General features: G+C 44.3%; 2 protein-coding genes across 12 annotated transcripts in view; one reads left to right on the top strand and one right to left on the bottom strand.

Moving 5' to 3' along the window:
- Nucleotides 1-15,477, top strand: part of RNF207 (ring finger protein 207) — a 50,323-nt gene extending 34,846 nt beyond the window's left edge. For 7 of the 9 annotated variants that reach the window (XM_050931775.1, XM_050931769.1, XM_050931768.1 and 4 more), the window contains 10 exons: nt 769-841; nt 1,761-1,829; nt 2,402-2,470; nt 3,007-3,128; nt 8,720-8,912; nt 10,069-10,254; nt 11,376-11,427; nt 12,401-12,518; nt 12,835-12,927; nt 14,319-15,477. In XM_050931775.1, the coding sequence (XP_050787732.1) occupies nt 769-841; nt 1,761-1,829; nt 2,402-2,470; nt 3,007-3,128; nt 8,720-8,912; nt 10,069-10,254; nt 11,376-11,427; nt 12,401-12,518; nt 12,835-12,927; nt 14,319-14,475 (1,132 nt within the window). In that variant the 3' untranslated portion in view covers nt 14,476-15,477. Of the gene's footprint in view, nt 1-768; nt 842-1,760; nt 1,830-2,401; nt 2,471-3,006; nt 3,129-8,719; nt 8,913-10,068; nt 10,255-11,375; nt 11,428-12,400; nt 12,519-12,834; nt 12,928-14,295 lie in introns of those variants that run through there. The other 2 variants (XM_050931767.1, XM_050931773.1) reach the window with 2 other exon arrangements.
- Nucleotides 15,478-15,641: 164 nt separating this feature from the next.
- Nucleotides 15,642-24,834, bottom strand: ICMT (isoprenylcysteine carboxyl methyltransferase). Of its 3 annotated transcripts, none has more exons than XR_007770804.1 (6): nt 24,622-24,834; nt 24,382-24,470; nt 23,456-23,625; nt 21,992-22,209; nt 20,303-21,010; nt 15,642-15,953 (listed from the first exon to the last, which is right to left on the bottom strand). XR_007770804.1 is itself a non-coding variant. In XM_050931793.1 (5 exons), the coding sequence occupies exons 1-5, from the start codon at nt 24,832-24,834 to the stop codon at nt 20,828-20,830; spliced, it is 873 nt and encodes a 290-aa protein (XP_050787750.1). In that variant the 3' UTR covers nt 15,642-20,827. The 3 variants fall into 3 exon arrangements, 1 of the variants encoding a protein (XP_050787750.1); XR_007770805.1 differs by having other exon boundaries at nt 20,312-21,010; XM_050931793.1 differs by having other exon boundaries at nt 15,642-21,010.
- Between the last annotated feature and the right edge of the window lie 1,326 nt (nt 24,835-26,160).

Here is a 26,160-nt window from a genome sequence, read left to right as displayed (position 1 = left end):
CAAAGGCAGCTCCCCCAGCAGAGGGGACAGTGACACGCGAGAACCACGGAGGCAGGTGTGGATTAGTTGATTTGGACGGAGCTCTTACCTCCAGCTGCAATAACTTGGATCCCAGTTTGAACTTGAAAAAAATATTTGCCTGGAACACGAATGTCCTTATCACTGTGAAATAGTTTAATAGTAATACAAATGAATAATATTAAGTTCCAGAGTACTCATCTTAGTCAGCATCTAGGCCATTAAACAACATGGCAAGGGCAGTGTACTAGCCAGCACCGTCTTACTACAGGGGTTTTCCAGTCTTCTAGTCCACAGCCCAGGTTATATTATAATGACCCCAAGCTTGGCTAAGTACACCTCTACCCCTATAGAACGCTGTCCTCGGAAGCCAAAAAGTCTTACCACGTTATAGGTGAAACCGCGTTATATCGAACTTGTTCTGATCTGCTGGAGTGCGCAGCCCCGCCGCCCCGAGCACTGCTTTACTGGTTGTCTCCAAATTCGTGTTATATCGGGGTAGAGGTGTATAATTACCTAGTGACCTGCAAGAGCCCCAGAGGTCAAGGGTATTTCCCAGTAAAATACTGTTAGGTTCCCTTCCTACACAGCCACTAGGTGGGGCGTGAGCTGTACCAGATTTATTTATTTTTTTTTGGTAGTAACAATGTATAAATTACTCCAGTCCTACCAGTTAAACTCTGGTCTGGAGTCCAGGTCAGTCTGGTCTCTAAGCTGAAGTGAAATTTTTTTTCCCCCTGTAACTTCCAGTCAGTATGAAGAGAAGGAAAAGGCATTTAAGGAGCAACTCTCCCACCTGGCATCCTTGCTGCCCACCCTGCAGGTAAGCCTATGCACAGTCCCAGCACATGCTAGGCTATGCTACTCCTGCAACGTAGACACCATCTCAGGCAGCCCGTTCAGTTACTTTCAAGACTCAATTATCCTGTCCTCCCTCTCCCTGCTATGCTCATGGCTGATTACTTGTTTACACCGGAATTATAGACGAGTTAGGTCAATACATCGGATTCTTTGGCTCTTTGAAATAGTGCAGCAATGCAGTTACCTAGAAACTCCACGATATTCACCAGGAAAAGAAACCTGCCAGCTCCCGGACGAGCTCGTTACGCGGCCTTAGAATTGCAGTCATGTTTGCCACTGTTCTGCAGTAGGTCTCAAGCGGGGCTAGAGCAGAATTGTTAGAAACCTCCATGTAGCTCCATGCTGGGAGGTTGGCAAACAGGGTGGGTGTTTGCCAGTCTATTGGCACAGCCCACTTTGCTCTTGGGAACGGTTTTCCCAGAAAACGAGTAGTGACACTGGAGCAGGGAAATGGAGCCAAAACCTGAGCAGTGCTGAGCAGCTGTAGTTCCCATTGGGCCCAGTTACGTTCCTGTGAGTTCAGAGGCGCAGGATCCAACCCATTCACGTCAGTGAGTGGCAGGTGTTCAGTATGTCCTGAGATCTGTCCCTCTGAGGGGTGGATTCTGTGCAGTGTCATTCCCACAGGAAGGGTGGCCCTGCTGCACATAGGGCTTTTGTTGTGTGTCCTCAGGCAGTGCAGATTTTCCATCTGGCTCTTCCAGGCTCCTCACTGTCTCTGCAGTGGTGACATCTGCTGGGTTAGCACTTACTGCTTATACCTGAAATGGGAACTCCCCTAGGAGTGAGAACAGCCCATCTCTAGGTGCCCAGGCCCTCCAGACTTGGGCGTTGCTGCAGTAGATGCGATTAACAGCACTGCTGCTTGTCATTATGTCTAGGTCCATCTGGTCACCTGTTCTGCTTTTTTGAGCTCTGCAAACAAAGCCGAATTCCTGGATTTGGGATACGTAAGTACATTCCGAGACCGGAACGCACACTAGCAGCTGGCTTCCACAAACACCAGGGAGGTCCAGAGCCAGGTGTCTCACCAGGAAGCAAGGGATGGGTGAGCTGAGTACAGAAATTACCCAGCCTTTTGCCCCAAATTCACTGACCTACTTGAGGTGGGAAAACTCTTGGTTCACTGGTTCATACTTTGGGGGTTATTTTCTCACTCTCTGCACTTCGGTGTCAGCTGAGCCAGGAAGCAGAAATGCAGCGAAGTCAGGAGCCAGCACCTGTCTATGCCAGGCTTCCCAGCCAGAGAGACTCAAAGCGCAGACACATGCACCCATCACCACACCCAGGCCCTGGAACATTTACTTAACCCCCCCAAAGACCTTTTGTGGAGCTGAGCAAAATGCCCTTCACCATCCACCTTGTAGCTTCACAAGTGCTCTTGGGTGCCCACAGGAAGATGTGGGCTCCTGACATGTCTGAAAGCTTGGCCAGTATTGGGAAGCATGTCCAGGACTGTGGCAAAAAGACGTGGAGCTGAGCGGAGCTGAAAGCTGTAACACGATATTCTGCTTAATTTCAGCAACTGATGGAGAGGCTCCAGAAAATAGTCAAACTTCCACATCGCTTGAGACCTACACAGACGAGCAAGGTAAACCCTTTCCTCACAACTCACAGGCTCTGTCTTCTCGAGTCCCACATTCGGGAATTTAATACAACCCTCTCATGTCTGTTTTGGGGCCCTGTCCTGAACCTGCCTCCAGTTCACCTACAAACGTCCAAGATACCAGAGTTACTGCTGCTGCTACTTCCCCAGCTCCATGCTGCCTGAAGTCCACAGCACTTTCAGCATGCCCATCATCTTACACAAACAGCATGGCAGCAGAATCGCTGCCCAAGGGATAAGCCAAGACAGCAGACAGCACACGTTATACTGGATGGTTATTTCCTGTTCCCAAAGCATGTTTCATTCTTCCTTGTATGGAGAAAACTCCTCCTCCAGCAAGCAACGGATGGAATGGGCTGGTTTTCAGACAGAACATAGTGTCCTATACTGACTAGTTCAGGGGCTGTCTCTGTCTTGAAGCCCACTGCATTTTATGGTATCTGAGCACTGAAGGAACAGAATCCAGCTGGCTATGCCTGCCTACTAGATGTTCTAATCTGTCTACTTTTGGCCCCCTGCAGATAAACACCGAGTACAGGGCTGAGTTTGCCCATTGCTTGGAGCCACTGTTGCTGCTGAATCCACGCCGGTCTGTGGTGGTGAGCGGAGGCGGCATTGGACCAGGGATCAGCAATGGAAACATGTAAGATGCTCAATTTCTCAGCTACATCCTCAGGGAGGGAGAGGAAAATGACAGTATTCATGAGCCTCTGAGATTTAGAATAAGATTTGGAGGGTAAATACTAATTTAGGATTTATGTGCTGGAAAGAAAGTAGCAATTTTATCCTGTGGCTCACACAAAATGCAGATAAGCCAAAAGGTGCCCAGGTGGCTGTTTAGCTCAGCACTGGTGGTGAATCCTGGCCAGAAGTGAGTGGTCAATGTCCCTGGGATGCTACAGTTGAGCTTCTGCTCCGCTATCTCTCAGGAGTGAATCCTGGCCGTGTGTGTCATATCTAATTTCACCTATGCCCATCACCATGGCATCTGAGCACCTTACTAAAACAGAGCCAGTGGAATCCAGCACCACTTTCTCCACGATGGGCAAAGCACGGAGGTCTGGAGAAGCATCACTAAGCACTGGTACTTTGGGGCTGGAAATCTCACAGGAGCATGTCAGAGCAGGGATGGAGGCAGGAAGTGAGTCGTCTAAACATTTCAGGGAGTTTTCTTTCAATTAAACCTAATTTAAAGTTATCCCTACACACTAAAGGAGATCCACCTTCAGCCAGGACTCTCACAGTGCAATTTACCAGAGAAACAACAATGTAAAGTTGTATTTTCAAAGGCTGAGCAGTACTGTACACGTCTGAACATATACTTAGAGGTAGAATCTGTCATCAACATACTCTAGATTAAACGGTGGAAGAAACTGGAATGCCGGGTATTGGAGTCAGTTTGCTGGGCTATTTGGGATAGATTTAAAATACTCAGACATCCTGTATCATTCTTCCAGCTGCCGCCCTGATTTCAGGATGACAGGACTCTGGTCAGAAATACAGACACTGCCGTATAGCAGTCAGGGTGCTCTCCAGGAGTAAGTGCACCTTCGCTGGCCAGCTCCAGCAGACAGTAAGGCTAGTGGTGCCAGCTGGTGCAGTTCTTCCAAAATCACCCAGACATTCTGGGGACAGGAGCTAAAGGTGCCTTGTAGTAGTTGTTTTTTGAAGAGGTTGGTATGGGATGTATTTGTACATGGGGTAAATCTCTCTCTCACTAAGTCACAGTCCTTCCACGTTCAGGGAGCAGTGACTGACAAGACTCACAGGGAGCAGCCTCCTTCCACTGTGCCTTCGTGGGTTGGTTTGGAATATTTGGTATGTTAAATTTTGAAAAAATCACACACCCCCCACGAAGATCACCCATGCACAGAATGACTGGATAATCAATACGTAACCCTGAAAGAGCCAAACAGCCTACAGAGTAGAAAGCCACCACAGTACATCAAATACAAAGCCGAGAGAGAGGCAGTATGCCAAGCAAATTTCAGACTGTTGTGACTGCTGAATTACCATTCAAACGCACCAGTTTTATTCCTACATTGGCATTAAGGGACCAGCACATCTTCGAGGTTCGTGCTCCTGAAAGGAACAGCCAACCAGCAAGAGTTTGAAGAAGGTGTGTTGTGAGCAAGCATTGTGCAAATTTCCCATGCCTGGCTCTGCCAGAGTACCGGACTCCTGACTTGCAGCACCCCGGCCCGCAGGCGGCTGTTTATTTTAATTTAAAACCCAGCCCAGTGGATTGGTCTGAAATGCTCTGATGCTTCCTTGTAGCTCCACCTTTCCAGTGAGCTGCCCTTGACTTTGTTATGATGAGAGGTGTCCTAGGGACAATACATAACAGCTGTGCTGATTAATGTCAGGAATAGGCACAGTGGCTTGAACTGGCAATTCCTGGAAACCAGGGTTTGGAGCACAAGGGGAACTGCATGTCTGTGTTTTGCAGGAGATATAGTCTAGCCAGATACGATGGACTCAGAAGCTGGGTTCATCCTTATTGCTAAGCAAGGGGTGTGGGCTGAAGCAGGTCAACAGAAAAGTGATTAGTTTAACAGCAGCGTTCATGAAAAACGGTCAGAAATTCCTCCACATACACACCACCTTTTCCTTGCAAGCACTGGCGAGTGACATAAGACAGGAGTACTTGTGGCACCTTAGAGATTAACAAATTTATTTGAGCATAAGCTTTCGTGGGCTACAGCCCACTTCATCGGATGCATAGAATGGAACATATAGTAAGGAGATATAGATACATACAGAACATGAAAAGGTGGACTTAGCCATACCAACTCTCAGAGGCTAATTAATTAAGATGAGCTATTAGCAGCAGGAGAAAAAACCTTTTGTAGTGATAATCAAGATGGCCCATTTCAGACAGTTAACAAGAGGTGTGAGGATACTTGACATGAGGAAATAGATGACTCAGACAGCATTTATCCATTCACGACCAATGCCGTCCATAGCATATGGGTAAATCCCACTATGTTAAAATTGCCAAAGTCTGGGAGGAACGCAATGTGTTCCCAAGAATTTCCTCCATTATAATAATCACTGACAAAGTAGGAGCCTTCCCTGTTCTAATCCATACAAACTGTGAGCCCAGCACTATTGATTTCAGACCGTAACTGGTGCCAGTTGTGGGGTGCAACAAATCATTTGGAACAACTGAAAGGACTTTCATTGTAACTAGTGGAGGACGAGGTAACAGCGGCTGATGTGTATAGCTATCCTGCATGATAATATCAATCCCCTCTTATCCAAAGCTTTCACTGTTCCTTAATCATTTCTCGGAACCCCGCTGTCCCCATTTCACAGCTGCAGAACTGAGACACAGAGAGGGGAAGTGACCCAAAGGTGAGGACGTTGCCAAGCCATCTTTAGAGGCCAATCCTCCTGGCTCTGCTGTGCTTCAACTGCAAGAGCACTCTGCCTCCCAGCTAAAGAAGTATCCTGCTTACCTGGCGATCACATCACCATACAGATATTCATCTGGGAGACCCCGTACGGCACTCGTGAAGTGCTGCCATTGCCACTAACACAAACAACAAGGGCCATGCCTTGAGAAACTAGCAACAAGACTTGTTTGGTTCTTGGCAGCTCAGGGACTGCAGATGCTCCTGCAGTTACTGACAAGGTGCCATTAATGTCTCACAGGGAGTCACTTCTCATAGCATCCGCCTCTATGCAAGTCTCTGGAGGACTTTCCTCTCTCTGCCTAGAGTTAGCTTGAGCACAGACAAAACCCCTCCCTTTGCACCAAGTCACTGCATGCCCTGTGGTTAACAGGGGCATCAGGCTGCGATGCAAAAAGGTTGCTACTGTGGCCACCAACTTCCTCCAGCCTGCTTGTGCTGCACCTTGTCCACCTTTGAAACGCAGGTGATCCTACTGGCCCACCTCCCAGGGCTGTGGGAAGGGGGGCTTGCACAGCACTGTGAAGATGGAGAGACCCAGGCTGTTCTCTGTGCTCTTGACAGTAACTCGCTCACTCACCTGGTTGATTAGCTGCTCTGGGGCTGTCCCGGGAGCAAGCTTTCAGGTCCCATCTCTGCCCTCTGCCCACTGCCAACACCAGCCCATGTAACACTCCAAACAAGCCGCCTGCCTTTCAGCCTGGCTCACCTGAGTGACTGGTTTCAGCTGAGGCCCACCAGAGCAGCCTGTTGGTCTGCCACTATTTTTATCAGAATTTCAAAGAACTCTCCAGGGCACAGTTCCTTTGCACTGGATATATTTAGGCCAATTGATGTCACAGGCAGCCTAGGCCGCTCCACTCTGCTCCAGCTGCTCGCCCTGCAAACAGGACAGAGTTTCTTATTGTGAAGTGGGGATCACTGCTTGTTTCCAAGTGGATTTTACAGTTCAAGGAAACTAATCATTGCACTGGGGACTTCAGAGCACCCTTTCCTTGTCAAAGGTACATTTCAGCTGCATATAATGGGCTGCCTTTCGCAAGTCTTGGATTCTAAGGGGAAGTGGGGAGCTGGACGACAGGAATCCAGTAAGAGCTGCAGAGTGGGTGTCTGGCTGCCTCCTCTGATCAGTGAGCACCGATTCTAGCATGAGACTTGATTTGTTACATAATGCATGGAACTGTGGTAGCAGCTGTTGGGTGTAGGGCTGTGCGGGAAGAGTCTGAATGCAAAGAGTAGCAATACCTTGCTTTATAGGAAGTGCTTCCTATTGAAGAGTTTGATTATCATTAGACAACAGAAGAAATGCTAAATCATGCTGTGAGTATATTTTCTGTTTGCTTGTCCAAATATTGCTGCTTTACTACAATGGTTGGCAATTTTCAGCTTCAAATCACTTTACAGTTCAGTGAATTCACCTACTCCCAAGGATATTTTGCAGAAACTTGCATTCCTGTCTCCTTGGATCTAGCTGTCGGAGCCTAGTTGCAACTCCCTCTAAGAGCAGTTTCTCTTGGCCATCAAAAGAGGCCAATAAATGCAGTTTGTGCATGCAGCAGGACGTTTTCAGTGTAATTAATACAGGGATTCTGTACCAAGACTCTTCTAGGGGGTCAAGAAACAGGGTTTTGTGACTGATATTTTTGTCAATAGGTCGGATGAGACAAACAGACACTTGATACAACACAAGAGAATCCATACCTAAGGAGGTGTTTCTGATTGTCATTCTGGGTTGAGATTGGTTCTCATTGGGTGTTTCTGCCACTTTGTATTCATGCTCTGCACAGCCTCAGACACACCTCTGGGATGTAGAACAATTCTTCAGTTACTGGCTTTATGATGACCACACCTTTTATTTAAAAGTTACAGACTGATTCAGAAGAAATCAGATAGAAATGACGTATAGAACTCATTTATAGCATTGGAACAGAAACTCTGGATACTACAGGATCATGTTCATGCTACTGTACTGGGGTTTCTTTGCAGGGACCATTACTACCCGGTATAGACTCTCCAGGCAGTTTCTGTGAGTGTAAATCTCCATCAGTCGAATAGGGACTAGAACAAGAAGGTATTAGATGAAGCGTTAGCCAGGTGGAGTGCCCACTCTACCTAGTGCTGTAACTGCATGATAGGGACAGGATCCAGTCCTGGGGTTTTTTAAAATAAAACACATTGTACCAGGATTGGCACTGGTGAGGTTACCTCCTTAGTGGTGGTGATTTTGCTGCTTTCCTGTCATAACTCCTGACACAGAATATGACCTATCCCCCACAGACAGAGGCGGTAGCCATGGGCAATGAGCTTCCCCAGAGAGATTGTCAGAAATGAAACCTGAAATCTGATTTTCTAGCCCACATGATCTGCCTTTATAAATACAGTTAATGTGAGAGTAAAATAGAGCTGATAGGGCAGGAATTCTTCCACCTTTGGCCGCTTCTCTAACGACTGCTGTATCTTTCTCGGCAAAGGGCAGCTGTGATCTTAGATTCTTTTCCTTGCCTGGTGGAAGGAAGGAGTGACACTGTCATATAGAACGATGACATGCTAGCCTTGTCCTGCACTAAAGAAAGCTCTCTCAAGGAGGAGGAGCTGGTTTTTCTTTGGCACACTAACTAAATATGTCCAAAGAAGCTATTGTCTGGCTTGCACTACAGACTGGACACAAGTCAGACAGGTCAGAGGATGCTTATTTCACACTATCAGCCAGACGGAGGCACTTTCTAGTTTGCTTCTGCTAAAGTGCAATTTCAGAGACAGCGGCTGATTTGATGGCACTGCTTATCTCTGTTTTAAAAACTCACGCTCTCTGCTTAAGGCTCTCAGGTGGTCAGTGCTCCAAGACGCTGATAGTGCCTGGCTGTTCCCCTTCCTGCGATAAGATGTCCATCACAGGCTCCATAGTTCGAAAGCCAACCATGCATCGTTACATCAGCACCAAGGTCCTGCTGGCCGAAGGAGGGGAGACGCCCTTCACTGAGCACTGTCGCAACTATGAGAACATGTATCGGGTAAGTACATGGAAGAGGGCAGATATAGTACACAGCCTGATTTCACCACTGACCATGGGACTGCTGTCCCTGGTTGAGGGGGTTTTCCTTACCTGACAGGATCAGTGCCCAGAGATGGAAGAAAAATGTGGGGTAACTCCTGTAATGATGCAGGGCAGGCCTGAACCAGGGCGTGGAGGCAAAGAGAGATGGTGAAGGTGGACAGAGTGCTGAACTGGTTCTCCAGTTAACTGTTCTCTTCCTTCACTCCTATAGTTCATTCATGTCGCTTTCTTCATCATGTGGAAAAGTTAGAAACTTTGGGCTAAACCCAGCTGTGCTGTGAAGCCGCACTCACTTGCACAATCCTACCAAGACATTTTTGGGTGTGTCATTTCACTGTATTTAGGGTTCAGATGGTCATTTGCAAGTGCCAGTGGAATGGTGATGGATAAGGACATCCGTGCCAGCCATGGGAACTTACAAGGGAAAGTCAGGGGAGCTGGTTCTAGTTCTCTTCCTAGAAAACTTACAGAGCTAAATCTGTTTAGCTTAACAGAGAGACAGTTAAGGGGTGATTTGATTACAGTGTGTAAGTACCTACAGGAGGAACAAATATTTAATAGGTTCTTCAATCTAGCAGAGAAAGGATAATGGTCTAATGACTGAAACTTGAAGCTGGACAAATTCAGACAGGAAATAAGGCATAATTTAACAGAATAATTAGCCATTGAAACAACTCACCAAGGGTTGTGGCGGATTCTCTATCACTGATCATTTCTAAATGAAGACTGGATGTTTTACTGAAAGCTTTGTGCTAAGAATTAGGTTGGGGAAGTTCTAGGACACATGTTATACAGGAGGTCAGACAGGAGTATTACAGTGCTCGCTTCTGGCCTTGGAATCTCTGAAGTCCATTGGCTTAGAAGAGTTTATCTGTACCATATATAACTGCCAGGCCTTCTGTCCCTTCAGCAGTGACCTAATCACAAAGACTCATACATGTCTATGGTAAAATAGTGCTTCCACAGGAGGAAATAGCAGTAGCAAGGAAATCAAAAGACACTGGATTTTACAAGTACCTTCCTCTTCTTTAACCAAACCTGTTGCCATCTGTCTCCTCAGGGTGAAAGGAAAACTCCACAGCAACTCACCCCCTTTCATATTTCTAATGCAGACCCTGCAAACAGAGATTCAGAACCTGAAGGATCAGGTACAGGAGCTGCATCGTGACCTCACAAAGCATCACTCCCTCATCAAGTCAGAGATCATGAGTGAGATCCTACAGAAATCCCTCCAGATGGATGTGCAGATTGCCTCGGAGTATTCGTCTGTGGAAATGATGCGGAGCATGTTTGAAGAGGTACGTTTCCTGCAGTTGACGTTCTACTGCCTGTGCCACCAGCTCTAAAGAGCAGCTTCCCCTGCATGGCAGTGCACAGCACTAGTGATGAGTCATGCCAATGCCAAGCCCAGGGGGAGAACATGGAGCATCTCAGAGTAGGACGGACGCATAAATGGCAGGCATCAGAGGTTGTTCTAGCAGAGCTGGCTCCTTGCAGAACATTTGCACATTTCTACCCTGTTCCTTTAAATCAACAGAAAATAGCGATGGACAGTTGGGCACAGCAGGCTTTGTCCCCTCGATGGAAGGTAGAAGGGAGATGACAGACAAGGTGGGGTGAAATGAGATGATACTGGAATCCTTAGGCTCAGTCCAGTGCTAGAGATCTTCGTTAGCCAAGATTTTTCTAGTTCTGCCAGACAAAGACATCTGCTTTGCGGTCTGGACCTGAGGCTATATGGTGTGCTGAGAGCAATATTGTGTTCTGAGGCAAGTGAGGCTGGTTACATTGGAGGCATAGCCTGATCCCTGTGTACCCAGCTAGCAGGTAGGTTTGGATCCTGAGTAAGGGTGTGGTCGGTAGGAAATAGCACTCATGAGTACTGGATGCAGAGGCTTCCCCAGGAGACTTGCCCTGGAAAGTCACCAGCCTTTTTCTTGTTTTGCAAAGGCTCCACTCAGGCTATGGCTACACTACAGCTTAAGTTGACATAAGTTATGTGGCTCAAGGGTGTAAATTAGCCACCCCCGCGTGACATAACTTTCGTCGAATTAAGCGCCGGTATAGACAGCGCTATGTTGCTGGAAAGCTTCTCCCGCCGCTTGCAGGGGCTGGAGTAATGAAGCCAGTGGGACAGCTCTCTCCCATCGGCTTAGAGCGGCTACACTAGGGAGCTTACAGGGGTGTAGTTATCCCTACAATAGCCTGAGTCACTAGAATAATTAAAAGGGCCAGAGTCTTGGTCAGTACTAAAGGGGCTGCTGCTGCTGCTGTGGTATTTGCACATTGTTAGCTGTGGAGTGGATTGCTCTGCCAGCCTGGAATGATGGGAGAGAAACAGGCTCAGCAAACATTCCTTGGAAAGGATACTTCAGTCCTTTATTGCAACATGCTGTCCAGCTCACTATTTTTGTTTCAGATTTGGGAGGAAACATATCAGAGGGTGGCAAATGAGCAGGAAATTTATGAAGGTATTTGTGACAGTTCTGTCCACTAACCCACTGATTCCATGCGGTGAGATGTTCTTCCCCAACTCACGGTCTCTGTTTAACATGCACTTGCTAAGTGGTGACAGCAGTTACAGTGCTAACTTAGTCTGTGTGTGGTCAGGACACATTCGAGTTTAAAGGGGAAGTTTCAGACGTGAGACAGAGCTGCTAAATTGCTCCTCTGCTGCTCTCCACTCCACGGACTTCCAGCATTGGAATGCCACACCAAGGCCATGCTTCACTCAGAGGACTCAGCCTTGCTTCTCACACATGCAGATCCCTCTGCCTCTCCTCCCCAGCCCTGCTGTCTTCCATCTACTACACCTCCCATTCCATGCTGGTGGGCGAGGCAAGAATGGTCCAGCTCAGCAAAACCCCCTCCTCTATCCATCCCAAGCAGATTCTGTTAGAGAAGGTAAATCAGGCTTGGTAACTGTCAAGCAAATCCCCACGCAGTAGCTCAGAGAGGTGCTAACACAGTTTCAAACACCACTGTGGACAGAGCCCAGGAAGCAGCAAGAGAACAGGAAACAAAAACTAGAAAAACGCACGGAATTCAAAAAATTAAAATGTCAGCCTAGAGAAAACCTGAAAAGCAGAGTCTGGAGGGAAGTCTGGATATTCAGAGATTAAAGTATCTAACAAGCATAGCAGCTTTGCAAATCTCTCCCACAGATGGCTGGTTAACTGCAGCATAAAGAGATGGCAGCCTCTGGTGCTTCAGTTGGTTGTTGTTTACAGCACCTGTCCTGGGCTTAGCAGAAAGTTTATAAGCATGTAACAAGGCCCCTCAGAGACTTAATTGATCAGAGGACATGCTGGATGACTTCATAAAAACTCCTAGGACATCCATGAAAAAACACCCTCTGAAAGCTGAGAGTCAGGACAAAAGCCCCAATTTCTGAAAGACAGTGAATTGCTGGGTCCTGTTACAGTGTGTTCCCTTTCCATGCAGCACAGTTACATGACCTGTTGCAGCTGAAACAAGAAAACAGCTACCTGACAACCATCACCAAACAGATTGCCCCCTACGTCCGCTCCATAGCGAAGGTGAAGGAAAGGCTGGAGCCCAGGTAAGACAGCACAGAGCCGTTTCCCCAAGAGGAGAGGCTTTGGGGGGTCTTTGAGGTGGATTCATGCCTCTCAGTCCAGTCTCCAGTAGACTTAGCCACATTTCAAAAACACAACCAGTGCTCTTGCTGGCACTCAGCAGGGACACCATGGAGACCTAGCTGTCAGACAAGGGGGCTCATTTCTTCAGTGGCATGTTGATACTGTATCTGTTCTGTGGACAGAAAACTTGCAGTTCTAGTGCTGCTCATGTCCTGTTACAAATACAGCGTACCATCAAAACCGCTGCAGCTCACTCTGCTTTTCATCTCACTTTAGACTACAAGAACCCAGGGAACTGAAGGATGACCAGACAGAGAACCTGCTCAAAATTTACGATGACAGCACAGTGACCAGCGACACAACACACAGGTAGAGGATGGGGTGGAATGGTTAGAATGCCGATGGCTCATTTGAATACTTGATATCAGAATAAGTCAAACCACTGACAAATTAGCAAGTCATTTCATTTTCCATGTAAAACTGTCAGCTAAAATACTGAAGTTAGGAAATACAACTGGAAGACTCCATAAAACTTTAGGTGCTGCAGGTCGGGTTAGGCACTGCCGGGGGCACACACTGAACAATGTGGCCATTAACAATCGCCATGCACTTTGCAACAAAGGTAGGGTTCATGGGAAAGGGAGAGGAGGGGGTTTAAGCCACTGTATCCTGGCTAAATTCCAGCTCAAGCAGTTTACTTGCTGATCCCACCCCCACAGTTCATCACCTTCCCTAAATTTGTTTCTCTAAGTTTCAAAGTTACAGAAAAACAGAACTCAGTATCCAATTACAAGAGAAAGGGGAAGAAAAATACATCTACAGTAATCTTTAAACCAAGAGTTTGTTTCTAAAGACTGTCTCCAAGGTCTTAGACACTGCAGCTGAAGAAACGGGTGCTAAAGAGAATCCCGAGTTACAGAACCCTGAGATACTAGTGTGTAAATACACTATCTAATTGTTAGAAACATTTGGTGGCAAGAACAAGGGGATTCATACCCTACATGAACAAGGAAAGTAACATATTCAAAGCACCTGTCATCCACCTCTGCATTGCCGCAACTGAGGGAAAACGTGGGGAAGAGATGGAACGGAGCCACTAAAAGCACATTGCAGTGCTGCCTTTAAATGCCAGCAGCAATTGCACTCCACCTCAGAGGAGAGTATAGAGCAGCAGCAGCAGGTGACACGGTCCCTTGAGTATCTCTGATGTACCTCAGAGGAGCATAGTGAGGTTTCCTCCACTGTTTGTGAAACTCCCTGCAATCCTGGCAGTAGCCAGGTGCGAAGTGTTAACGGCTGGGGTTAAGCATCTGATGAAGTGGGTTTTAGCCCACGAAAGTTTATGCCCAAATAAATTTGTTAGTCTCTTAAGATGCCACAAGGACTTTTTTTTTTTCTCTTAAGAGAACTACTGTAACTGGAGCCTGGTTTAATTAGTGAAGTGACATAATTAAGGATGAATCTCACTCATCCCATGCAGACTTGCAGGATTTTACATACTGCATGAACAGGAACTTACTTTGAGATATTTTATTTTAAAAAAGTTCATGTGATTTGTGCTGTTGCAATTTTGCTACACAGACTCAATACAGCAAACGTGGAAAGTATAAGAATAAAACTATTACACAGCAACTATTGCCCATGCCAGCAGTAGACTGCCTAGAATCTCTCTTCTAAATAAGAGTTTGCTAATAAAATATTCAGGCCAGCTGACAATTAGATCTTTTTGTGATTTAGCCAAGGTGCCTTTTCTGCTCTAGGAACGACTTGACAAGAAGCATGGAAGACAACAGGGAGCCTAAAGTGGACAACCGAATGCTGAACATTGTCACTGAGGATCCCCTACTGAAAGACACTTACAAAACCAAACAGAAAGGTGGGACAGAGAGTCCCAGCCAGAAAGATTTTACAACTTAGGCAAGGCAGAGTGCCGAGAAGCTGCACTACTTTACATTTCATATATACAAACAAGACTTAAATAGAAGTTTCTCGAGTACATTTATGGTTGAGTTAAGCTGGTATTACAGAGGATCTATCCACTGCAATAGACTTGACCAGATGGGAAGGACCAGCATTTCCAAATTTAGTTTGATGAAATTGAGTCTTGAAATGTAGACTAAGGCTTCACCAATTCAGTGAATCTAAATACTGTTCTCATTACATTATCAGATGGTTTTTAAATCAGTTATGGTCTGATTTCCCAGGCCAATTTCTTTGGCTGTTTGTATTTTCAACAGGGTTATATTGTATTTTTCTGTATCAATAAATTCAAACCTCTATTCAGCAGAGAAGTCCAGTATCTCCCGAGTCAGAACTCTTCAGTGGGCCCCCGTCAGGTCAGTAACTTGTTATTGGAATTGGTCTCCTTTCCCCTTCATGTGGAAACTTTGAAAAAACAAATATTGACACTATTTCACACCTGAAATCCCTTACCTCAGCTGCTCAAAGCAAACTGTAAGCTCTTGGTGGTGAACCTAGAAACATGGAGTAGTATAAGCCTAATTTTGACATTGTGCTATCAATTTATTTTAAATGCATGAAAAACAAACAGCTAGCTCTATGTAAGTTTTATTCCCACTACCCCTAGTCCCTGCCCCGACAACGTATTTAAAAGCCTAGTTAATAAACAATGCATTCTTTATTAAAAGTGGAATGTAGCTATTTCCTCAAACAGAAAGTCACCCTGCATAGACTTGAAGATGGGTTTTGGGGTGGTTTATGGTTTGGGGGCAGTTATTTTGGGGAGGAATTGTTTTTAAACACTTCTGCACTTTAGTGTAATGAGATCAGTAGGAAAACAATGTTTTCTTGAGGTTTTTATGCTGTAGATTATTCAGAAGTCTTGTTTTCTATACGAGATGTACACAGCTTTGTATATTAAAAATCTGAAAAAATAAAATATCAGTTCTTGATACTTCATGCAAGTTGTTAATCTAGCATGACTACAGCCACCAGGGAATTCTCGGAGGGCCAGACTGCATGGGACAACAACCCTCTCACCAGCAGACTTCTCAGGAGATAAAAGTGTCCTGATAAGTTTCAAAGAGAATATGTTTCCCTTACAATCACCACACCTTTTCGGGTTATTTTAACCAATCATAGTTTTATTTAATAAATGGAAAGAATTCTCAACATCCGCAAAAGAAAAGAGCCTTTCAATATCTGTAATGAACATTTCTTCATGTAAGAAAAAGGGCAGAACTACTCCATTCATTTAATACACAGTTGGTCTCAGCAGGCCCAAATAGATTGTGGAGTGATTCTAGTAAACAGTTTTCTTCAGCACAAACAGACTTCAAACATCTTGTGATATAACAAGGTAACAATCTCCTATTGCAACAGGAATGTTGAGGTGTTTTCAAGGCAGGATACGACTTCCTCCTCATATCCCAATCCTATGACAAATTACCAAATAAAATAAAGACAGTGAGATCAGAGGCTACTCCAGGCAGTAAAAAAGTGCAATAGATGGACAGTTACTCTGTGCCATTATTTGAAAGTTGTATCCTGACCGTCAAAGAACACTTACTCTGTGCTACAAGCAGAATATGAAAGTCAAGGAACCAGGGCAAAGTAAATTCCTAAAGTTATAACATGTTTACAAAAAACAAGTTTTAGGAATTAGTTGTTTACAGAGTGACATTTTTTGTCAGACATTAGAATAAATACTCAATGTGTTCTTGCTAACCCCTCACCTCCAACTTACATTATTAATAATCAAGTTTCCTTTTTACCGTTTATGCTAATCACTCTGTCCTTCAAAAACCTTTGCACAATAAAAATGGAGAGGTCAGTTTCACTTTCTGGTTCTCCTGCACTAGCTTAAAATTGCAAATTTTAAACTGTAAACACTGCAGGGGATAGCTTAAATAGAAGCTAAGTAGGTGACTTGGAACACTTCTGCGACCTACTGAACACACACAAGTTCTAAATTTTTGGCCTGAACAACGTGATAGTGCCTTTTACCCTTGCTAGTAAATACGGGTCAGTGAGCCAGCAATCCAATTGGTTGACAAGTTTAATTTGGTAGACTGCTTTAAAATACATAGAATTTTATGTAGCCTGTATCTCTTATTAGCGGTTAAGATGTTTTCCCAAGCTGCATAAATACTGTTTGTAGTAGTGAATTGAAGTCCTTTCACACAGGACTTCATAACTTAATTGCTAATATGAGACTGTGCGAACCTACCAAAGGCCAGAATGAAGTTCTTATTCACCTGGTACAGAACTAGAAGTTGTTCATTGACAACGTCTTTGATTTTTTAAAGACTCTGTGCTGCAGCATGTGCCAAAGGGTCCATTTGATTAATAAATAAATGGAAAACCCAATTTGAACTAAAGGGTGATCTTCATTTCTTTGTGAATTCTGACTCACCTTTCCTGTGGGAATGAGGGCTGCAGCAATCATTGCAGATATTTACACCACAGGATAAAGTACTAAGATCCCACACCTCCAGAAGTGGAACATTAGCGCTATGTAAATTGACTTGGGGCAAACTTTTCAAAAACACCCACACCTCATTTTCAAAAAGTGATTTAGGTGTTTGAAAGTTTTGCCATAGGTCAAGAAGTGTGAAGATTATTCTTCTGACTCAGCACACCTTGGGATGAACCTACATGCCCTGCACAAATCTGATTTTTGTGCAAGTTCTTGTTAATTGTAAATTTCTCCCAGACAAGAACTTTGGGGCATTGCCACTATATTAAAATAAATGTCAGCAAGGCCATTGGAGAAGAAAGTGCTTTCACTGACCACTGCATCAACCAAGTAAATCATTTGCTGTGCCCATTCATATTCTTGCTGACAGACATAATCTAAAGAAAATGCATTCTCACTGTGATAACATGCATCCTACAAAGGGCTTATTCAACAGAACCTGAGGCTTGGTGGGTGCTAGTCAGAACCTCCAGCTACACAGATGAAAAAGGTCTTCTTCCAAGATAGCTACAGATGTTACATTTGGGTGTTGACTCAGACTATGTAGATATATCCCAAACCCAAAGGGTAACTGTAGTAACTAGGCACCAGAACTGATATCCTCAGTGACAGGGGCATTAGAAATACCCATGATACTTTGCATATTCACATGAGCAACCTGTTATCCCAGGCAAGTGAAATGATGTAAAGCATACCATTTATGGAGAGTCAAAAAAAAAAAAAAAGACAATAACCCTTCCAAACAAGTGCCAATAAAAGAATAAGACTTATTTAATTGATACCCGTCCATCAAACTAAGTTATCTAAATAGTTTAAAGTGGTAAATTTTAGCAGCTAGGAGCCAATATGCAATCCACAAGTTCAGAGCCCACTGTCTCAGTTTTACACCGAAGCAATTACTAGATCGTTTGCTTTCTGGCACAGAAATTGACAAAAGAATGAAAGTCTCACTGTGAACAACGACTGTTCAGACAAGAGGGAAGACCCATGAAATCTAGCCAACTTTCCTGCTGATAAAGTCGTCCAGCAGTTGTAGACATATACAGACTTCTGTGGTGAATAGAGGATTTTTTTTTTTCCTAACGAGGGCCCTCAAACAGCAGTGTGAGAAAGATAATGTGAGCTCAAGCCTCTGACAATAAGACTAGAGTAGTAACGCTGCATAAAATGTTTAGGGTTAGAGATATTTGACCCACATTGTCTCACATAGCAAACAATTAAGCAAGTAGTTTCTCACTGTATTGCTCTAACAGTTTGACCTAATAAAAGACTTATTCATGTAAAAACTAAGTCCCTAGTATATTTTTTCACTACCTGGCAAAACAAACCCCATACTCCAGAGCACTTTAAGTTCACTCTGCTGGGTCATTCTGTGATCAGCGTGCAATTTCTCTGCTCTTGATTCAGGTGAATTCTAATTAGCCCATATATGCTAGGTACTATTGCCATGTCTATACTACAAGCTAATGGTACGATTCCCCTGTTCACATACACATATGAACGGTAGCTTGATGAGTGCTACTGCAAGGACAAATAGCCGTGTAGCCACGAGCAACGCAGAGTACATGCTGACCAGTTCCAGGCAGGTTTGTACTTGGCATGGCTCAGCCATGCCTCCATTGCTGCTACTCATGCTACCACAGCTCCACAGCTATTTACACTTGCACTAGCTCTCATAGAGCAACCGCTAATATGTGTACACCAGCAGGGGAAATTACACCACCAGCTATAGTGCGATGCTTTTCAACGTTCAGTGTCAAAGTGCTTTACAAAGAAGGTCAGTATCATTATCAATAGTAGATTTAGTTATGAAACATTTATACAATGGAAAAATTCATACGAGAAACATCTTAATAAAATAAGTGCAATTAAGAATCGTTGTTTGTATTAAGATTTTAACTGGTTTGAGATTTCTTCTGAGGTATGTTGGCTACAGACAGATAGCAAAATTTATAACTCTCTTTCAGAAGTACATTGGAGGCACTTCTATTGCAAAGGAAAAGCAATCTGAACAGGAATCAAGTCTTTACAAATAATTATGCAGAGGAAAGACAACATTAACCAAATACAGCCCTGCTGAAGTTTCATATCTTTTTCTTCAAGCAACAAATATATTCAGTAGGAGAGTTAATGTAACAGTGGGTATTTTAACTGGAATTCAATGCAGCAGGTGCCCTGGAATTTGAAGGCATAACTTGGGTAGGAAAAGGCTTTTACATGATGGAAGAGAGAAGAGATTAACAATTTGTCCCTACATCCCTTCCTATGTAGGTCTACAGGAATTTGACTTCCAACATGTTTGGTACATGCCTCATTTTAATATCAAAGTGTGTTCCCAGTGGTATTTCAATTGTAAACTTAAGCATTCCAAACGACTGAGATAGTCATCAGCACCACAAAAGAACTTTACAACCTAACAGAAGTTGGCAACATCTTTATAAAAGCAGCTTCTGCCAGTGCTCTATTTCCTGAACTATGTTACAGCACCTTAATGAAAGGAAAAACTTCAAGCCAAGCCATTACTTGCCAGCATACAACTCTCATTCCAGCAAGAAAGTCTATCTAGAATCAAGGAAACAGTGAACTTCTTTGGTATATAGTAACAGAAAATAAATTATACCACAAAATCTGAATACAAATAATTTCTAGAATGGGGAATATTTAGAATATCAGTTAATCAGAAAAATATTTCCCTGCATTAGCATATTTTCTGGAAGTGTTTCTTGCACAGATGAAACATCCAAGACACATTCTAGAACCAGGCAAGGATCTTACTACCTAAGGCCTACTGCAAGTCTGCCTGCTATTGTTTTTGTGAAATGCAGAGAAGACAGGAACAAACTTGTAATTTCTCTGAATTAAAAACTTATTTTCATGAGTGAACTAGGAGTAGAGAAAGAGCTATCAACTAAAGTTATTTAAATAGGATACAATGCAGCATGATTTTGAAGACTGTTTTACAGAAGCAAGTTTACCATTTGACAGGACAGACTCTTGCCATGAGGACTATGGAAAAATGACAAAATGATGAAACTTAAATTCATGGCACTAGGTAACTGATGGACACAACAACTGAGTTAAGTTTTCAACTGAGCTTTCATGGTGTTTAATGAAAGATTATTTGTGATTTAAGAAAGTTTGAATATTGAAAGAGCCCCCTATTAACATTATATTAGGACACGGTGCTTTGTGCCGCACTGCCAGTCTTTCAGGTAAGCATAACCCCAAAATGGTATGTAAATTCATGCATTTAAAAGACAGAAATAAAGGGGAGGGGTTCTGAATGCCCTCCAAGCAGGATATTACCACACTGACTTCAGTGGGAGTTCCACACACTGCAGACTTGTGGAGTCAAGTCCAGAGAGGTTAAAGCTGTGCTGTTTAGCTTTTTTACGGGCAAAAAGCTTTAAAATTAAGGTTTCACCATAGAAATATGATCTTCCAACCAGCACCCTTCTAGTGCAATGGTTGTTACTAGGAAGTGCATAGCTCGTTCTTCAATGGAATCTGTTAACACGTTTCAGTACAACTCAGCTGCTGTAGGTAGAGTGAGCCATCTTTTCACCAGCATTATGCTTCATTTTAGGATCACTATAGATTAAATAATCCAAAAGATCCCTCTATGCATCTAGGAAGGACGCCTATCTTGACTGAGTTTCTAGTTTATGTGCAAGGTGTTCCAGCTGCCTAGCCTTTAAGAGTTTCCAATAGATGATCAGTAAACAAAGACTGGCTACTCCTAAGCGTGTCACGATATAGTGCTATGCATAGTTCCTTTCCATATGATGCCTGGAGCTGGATGTTCGCTATGGGAGTCTGATTTTTCACGTGTTACAGTTCCACTTTAACACCCTTGATAAAAGGCAGACCTGATGGCACTTTTTTTTTATACTCCAGGTACTCCGCTCCAAAGAAGTGAATTAACGTAAACTCCTCCTCTTCTATTCGCTCTCTGAAGAATCTCCAGGATGCTAAAGTGTAGCCAACAACACAGACAGGATTACAGAGTAAGACCTGTAAGAGGACACAAGTGGTTACAGTCCAATTCAGCCTTGCAAAACTCTCTTCACCCCAAGAAAGATTTTTGGTTGGTTGTTTGAAAAACAAGTGAAGTTTTATTAGTTGTCCACCAAGTGTATATCTGCAGTAAGGCTTAAAAAGGTCCCCATTCTCCAAAAACAATTTTTTAGAATTTTGTTCTTGATAAGAATCACCTCTCTGCATTCTAGACCAAGTACGACAAATTAGTTCTGATGAAGAAAGAGCACCGACATTTCTTTCTATTGTAATACCAGACCCAAAGAGTGTGCTGCTGCTAAGAGAATTCAGGCTTTAAGGCTTATGCATACGTGGCTTTGCATATTTACAGTTTTTCTTTAAAGATAACAACAAACACCATCACTGCTCATACAAGGTTTATATATCTGATACTCTAGGTTTGTTATAAACTAAATTACAATATCTAATATACTGACATTTTAAAGTTACAAGAGTACTGTAGTTGGTTTCAAGTATTTGACCTGGGTTTTATGTACACTAAACAAGTTAATTTTACTTGTCAGTCCTGTACAATACTAATATTCAATAAGAATAAGGCAAGTCTGATGGCTTACTGGAAGACACTTTGGAAGTAAAGATGAAAGGGAGGTCTGGACACACCCTGGAAGCTGTAAGGTCCAATGACTAGCAACAGATCACACCTTGAACCTCTGAAAGTGTTCCAGCTCAAACCCATGCTCCACTGCCTCTGCTTATTTCATATAGAAAATAAAGGAGATATGGTCTTTCCAAACATCACACATGAAGGAGAGTTCAGAGGCCAGCAGTTTCATGATTCACAGCTAAAAGTGCACTGGTGGAAGACAGAATGTGTCAAAATCCATACCAAGGACTCCTACAGTTGATCATTTGCTAAATAAATTAGGTACAGGCTCTGGGCAGCATTAAGAAAACCTAGAAGAAAATCAAGATAGCTAAGTGTATTTTATACAATACCTGTGTTCCAATACTCCAGTAAAACCATCCCACGTAAGATGGGTGCCGGAACCACCCATACACCCCACTTGTCACCAAAGTATGAGTATCCGATTTCTCATTCTGAACAATATGGTTGAAGTTGGAGCCAGCTGTGAGCATGGCAGCTTTCCTCAGACAATCCCCAAAGATCACCATCAATAACCCTACTGTACTGAGCCAGGTGATTTGCTTCATTTCTGCAAGTGAATAAGTATTGGTCACAACATGTTTTAAAAGTTCACTCTTTTATTGAAGGTAAAAAAGGACAATTTAGGGTTAGACAGGGTTAGAGGTCTAGGGTAAGGAGAGAGCATCTTCAAAATTCATTAACCTAACCCGATGCATCCAGATCAAAGCCCTGAAGTTGTTATATACTATCCCTCAAGACATTGGTGTGCATGCTCTTGTTGTTTTAAGACAGTATATAACAAATGCAGTGTGTGCACAATTTTAGTCTATAAAAATTAAACAAAACATTTGAACAGAAATCTGATACACTATTTTCTCTTCACCAGCTATACTGACAAGGCAGCAATGTGTCTTAACTCTTCCTGGTGAATCTAAATGCAAAGGCAGAGTGGTCAGAACACACAGCTACAAAGAGAATCTAATCCTGGCACTGACCACTGTCTCTTCTTGTTTCACAAGTTGGATGGGGGTAAGTTGATGTGCTCAGTCTTTAGAGAAAAGCAAATGCACTCTACCAGACTTTCCCCACCAATATCCAGCCCTCTCTGGTCTGACATAGGATACTGGCAGTGGGGAAGCCATAAATACTTCTTCCATTCCAGAAAACTGGTTTTAAAAAGTTTGTCTAAAAAGACAAAGAATCCCCAAATAATTGATAATTGTTGGTAACATGAATCTTGCTTGAGCACTAACAAAATCCAGTCAGCAAGATATCTCCTCTTTAGACTCTTTTTAGCAGAATGCCAAACATTCACTGGTATTCCAGATTGCCTAAAATCTAGCCTCAATTTCAAGAGTCAACACAGCATGCAAAGTGTTTGGGAATAAGATAACTGTCAGTACACGCTCATCAGATCTCCTCTCCTTCAGGCACCCTGACACAGAATAACTAGATGTGACTAATCAAGCCTAACAGTGTAAGTGCCAGGTTTCATCCTTTACCATGCTTTACTAGAATCCCTCATAAAATGTATTTAAATACCAACACACTGAGTCGTACCTATACGCAAGGCATGACAATGCTGGTGCTGTTTAAGTCAGTGGCAGAAAACCCATTGACTTCAGCAGGGTCAGGACTTCACCTGACATATGCATGAGAATAATTTAATCCTAAGAATTTCTCTTCCTTTATGAACTGCTTAAAATGTGCTGCCTATGCAGTCCCGTCATGTGAAATACAGCCTATATTTACCCACGAGCAATTGCTATTCTCTTTAAAAACTTAACCAGAAACCTCAAATAAAAGCTACTGACCTGGATAAATGATTTTTTCAACTGTGAATTCTATCCAAGAAGAGAGAGCAGCTAGAGTATACTCAAAACTGTGGTTTAGGAGGAAAGAGTCCAAGGACAAACTTCTGGGATTATTGATCGCTGTCATCAAATACTCAGAATAATGGAACAGTGACAAGGAACACATATACCTAGAAAAGAAGAAACCCTCCGAATTTAAGATGAACTTAATGTATTTTAAAAGTCCAGTTATGTTTTGCTGTGTTTATTTCTGGAATCCTATGTTTTGAAATCCATGGTACTCTGTTGACTGTTCACAGCAGCGTAACTAGAATTCTGCAACTCTAATTCTCTACTATCTATTCAAGTATGTTAAGAATAAACATGTCATTTGTATAAGGTTATGTAGACATATATATTAAAAACAAAACTGAAGACTTTCATTTAGGAAGGACTGGATGCTTCAAGGGATTGATAATACAATTATATCTAATGGAAGTCAAGCAGGTAGAGACTGTAATAATTCTACAATGCCAACCAATCCTGCAATGCCAGGGGTATCAACTAGATAACCAAATATTAATTTTTTCCATCTCTAATTACTAGCAATAAGATACCAAACCTCTCACCTCCTGGCCACTGGCTTGACTGCATATATTTCACTTGCAGTGCACCTCACCCTTCACCGGGAGGAACATGGCTGTGAAGGCCAGGAGGGGAATTCGAGGTGCACGGCCCATTCACTCTTTGGCTGTCTTCTCAGACCAAAGACCAGTGGCAATCATGCAGGTTTTCTGAGGCAGTCCCCTGCCTTACACGAACTGGACTGAGGCCGGCCATGCGGCTCAGCACTGGTCTGTCTCCACACAGCAGTCGTGTTCAGACACTACTGACCTCAGCCGCACACGGAGCTCCCTCTCCCCGCCCTTCGCACAGCGCTTCCTTACCAGCCAAAGGGCCTCCACGAGGATTGTCCAAGACTCAGCAGCAAACCGCACCCGCAGGCAAAGCCCAGGAAGCAGGCCCGGATGGCGACCTGCAGCGGAACATTAAAGACAGACACAGACAGCTGTTCCTCTCCCGCGGCGCGGGGCACCCGGGCCGGGCCGGGCCGGGCCGGGCCCCGCCCCCCGCCGGCCTCGAGCCCCCGCGCGCCCACAGCGAGACCCCCCCGGCCCGGCCCGCACCTGGTAGAGCGGCGGCCGGTAGAGCAGCCGCAGCAGCGCGTTGATCCCCGCCACGTGCAGAGCCAGCGCCGCGCGGCCCTGGAGCCCGGGCCCGGCCAGCAGCGCGGGAGGCGCCGAGAGCAGCAGCGGCAGCGCCGCCACCGACGCCCCGAGCAGGAAGGCGGCCAGGCTGGCCCGGCCCTCCGGGACCAAGCTCCCCTCCGCGGCGGCCATGACGGCGGCCGCGCGAGCGTCCCCCGGCGGCCCGCCTTCCGCCACAAGTCTCGCGAGATGAGCTTTGAAGAGCCCCATCTCGCGAGGCTGCGCATGGGAAGAACTCAAATCTCGCGAGATGCCCCCAGCAAGCTCGCGGCTGTAGGGGGGGACTCCGAATGGGTTGCTCATAACAGTGCAGAAGGGTCCGGGAGCGGGAGAGCAGCGCCCCCTGTGGTGTGGAAGACGCAGGGAGGAATTTAGCTGCAGGTCACCAGAGTTGCATCTGAGGAAGTGGGTATTCACCCACGAAAGCTCATGCTCCAAAACGTCCCTTAGTCTATAAGGTGCCACAGGATTCTTTGCTGCTTTTACAGATCCAGACTAACACGGCTACCTCTCTGATACATGAGAGTGAGACTAGTTTTTATTCAAAGACTCTTGACTAATTGCCCATTAATAACGTTGTTAGTCTCTAAGGCGCCACAAGCACGCCTGTTCTTTTTTCATTAGAAGCCTGCCCTTATGAATAGGATCCTGAATTACCATCTCATTTATATATCAGAGGGGTAGCCGTGTTAGTCTGGATCTGTAAAAGCAGCAAAGAATCCTGTGGCACCTTACAGACTAACAGACGTTTTGGAACATGAGCTTTCGTGAGTGAATACGCACTTCCTCAGATGCATGTCATCTCATTTATACTCATTCTGCACAGAACTTCACTGTGGACTTACACAAAGAAGTTACTTGAGCTTTACAGGTGAAATTAGCATTCGGCCCATTGTTTTTCTGAAGTGTCTTTGTGACACAGAAGTGCTTTTCTGCCAAACAAGAAGCTGGAATACCACACTGATCTTACTCCAAATTCCTGCTGCAAGAGGGGAGGTCTGTGGAGCTGTAAATGCTGCAGCAGCAGAGCCTGTGGGCCCAGACAGCAATAAATAAAAGCCCTGTGTGTTGACTGGGGTTGTGTCACTTGATTGTGATCGCCCGAATGGCTTGCAACTTGATTCACGTTTTTGTAACTGTCATAAACAGATAGCTAAGGGTTAATGTCTCTTTCACCTGAAGCACCTGACCAGAGGACCAATCAGGAAACCGGATTTTTTCAACTTTGGGTGGAGGGAAGTTTGTGTCTAAGTCTTTGTTTTCTGCCTGCCTGCTTTCTCTGAGCTTTGGAGAAGTAGTTTCTACTTTCTAGTCTTCTGTTTCTAAGTGTAAGGACAAAGAGATCAGCTAGTAAGTTATATGGTTTCTTTTCTTTGATATTTGCATGAATATAAGTGCTGGAGTGCTTTGATTTGTATTCTTTTGAATAAGGCTGTTTATTCAATATTCTTTTAAGCA

Source organism: Gopherus flavomarginatus, chromosome 21 (assembly GCF_025201925.1).
Source record: "Gopherus flavomarginatus isolate rGopFla2 chromosome 21, rGopFla2.mat.asm, whole genome shotgun sequence".
NCBI classification, from domain to species: domain Eukaryota; kingdom Metazoa; phylum Chordata; order Testudines; family Testudinidae; genus Gopherus; species Gopherus flavomarginatus.
The sequence above is the reverse complement of the archived record's forward strand: the minus strand, read 5'-3'. Positions and strand labels throughout refer to the sequence as shown.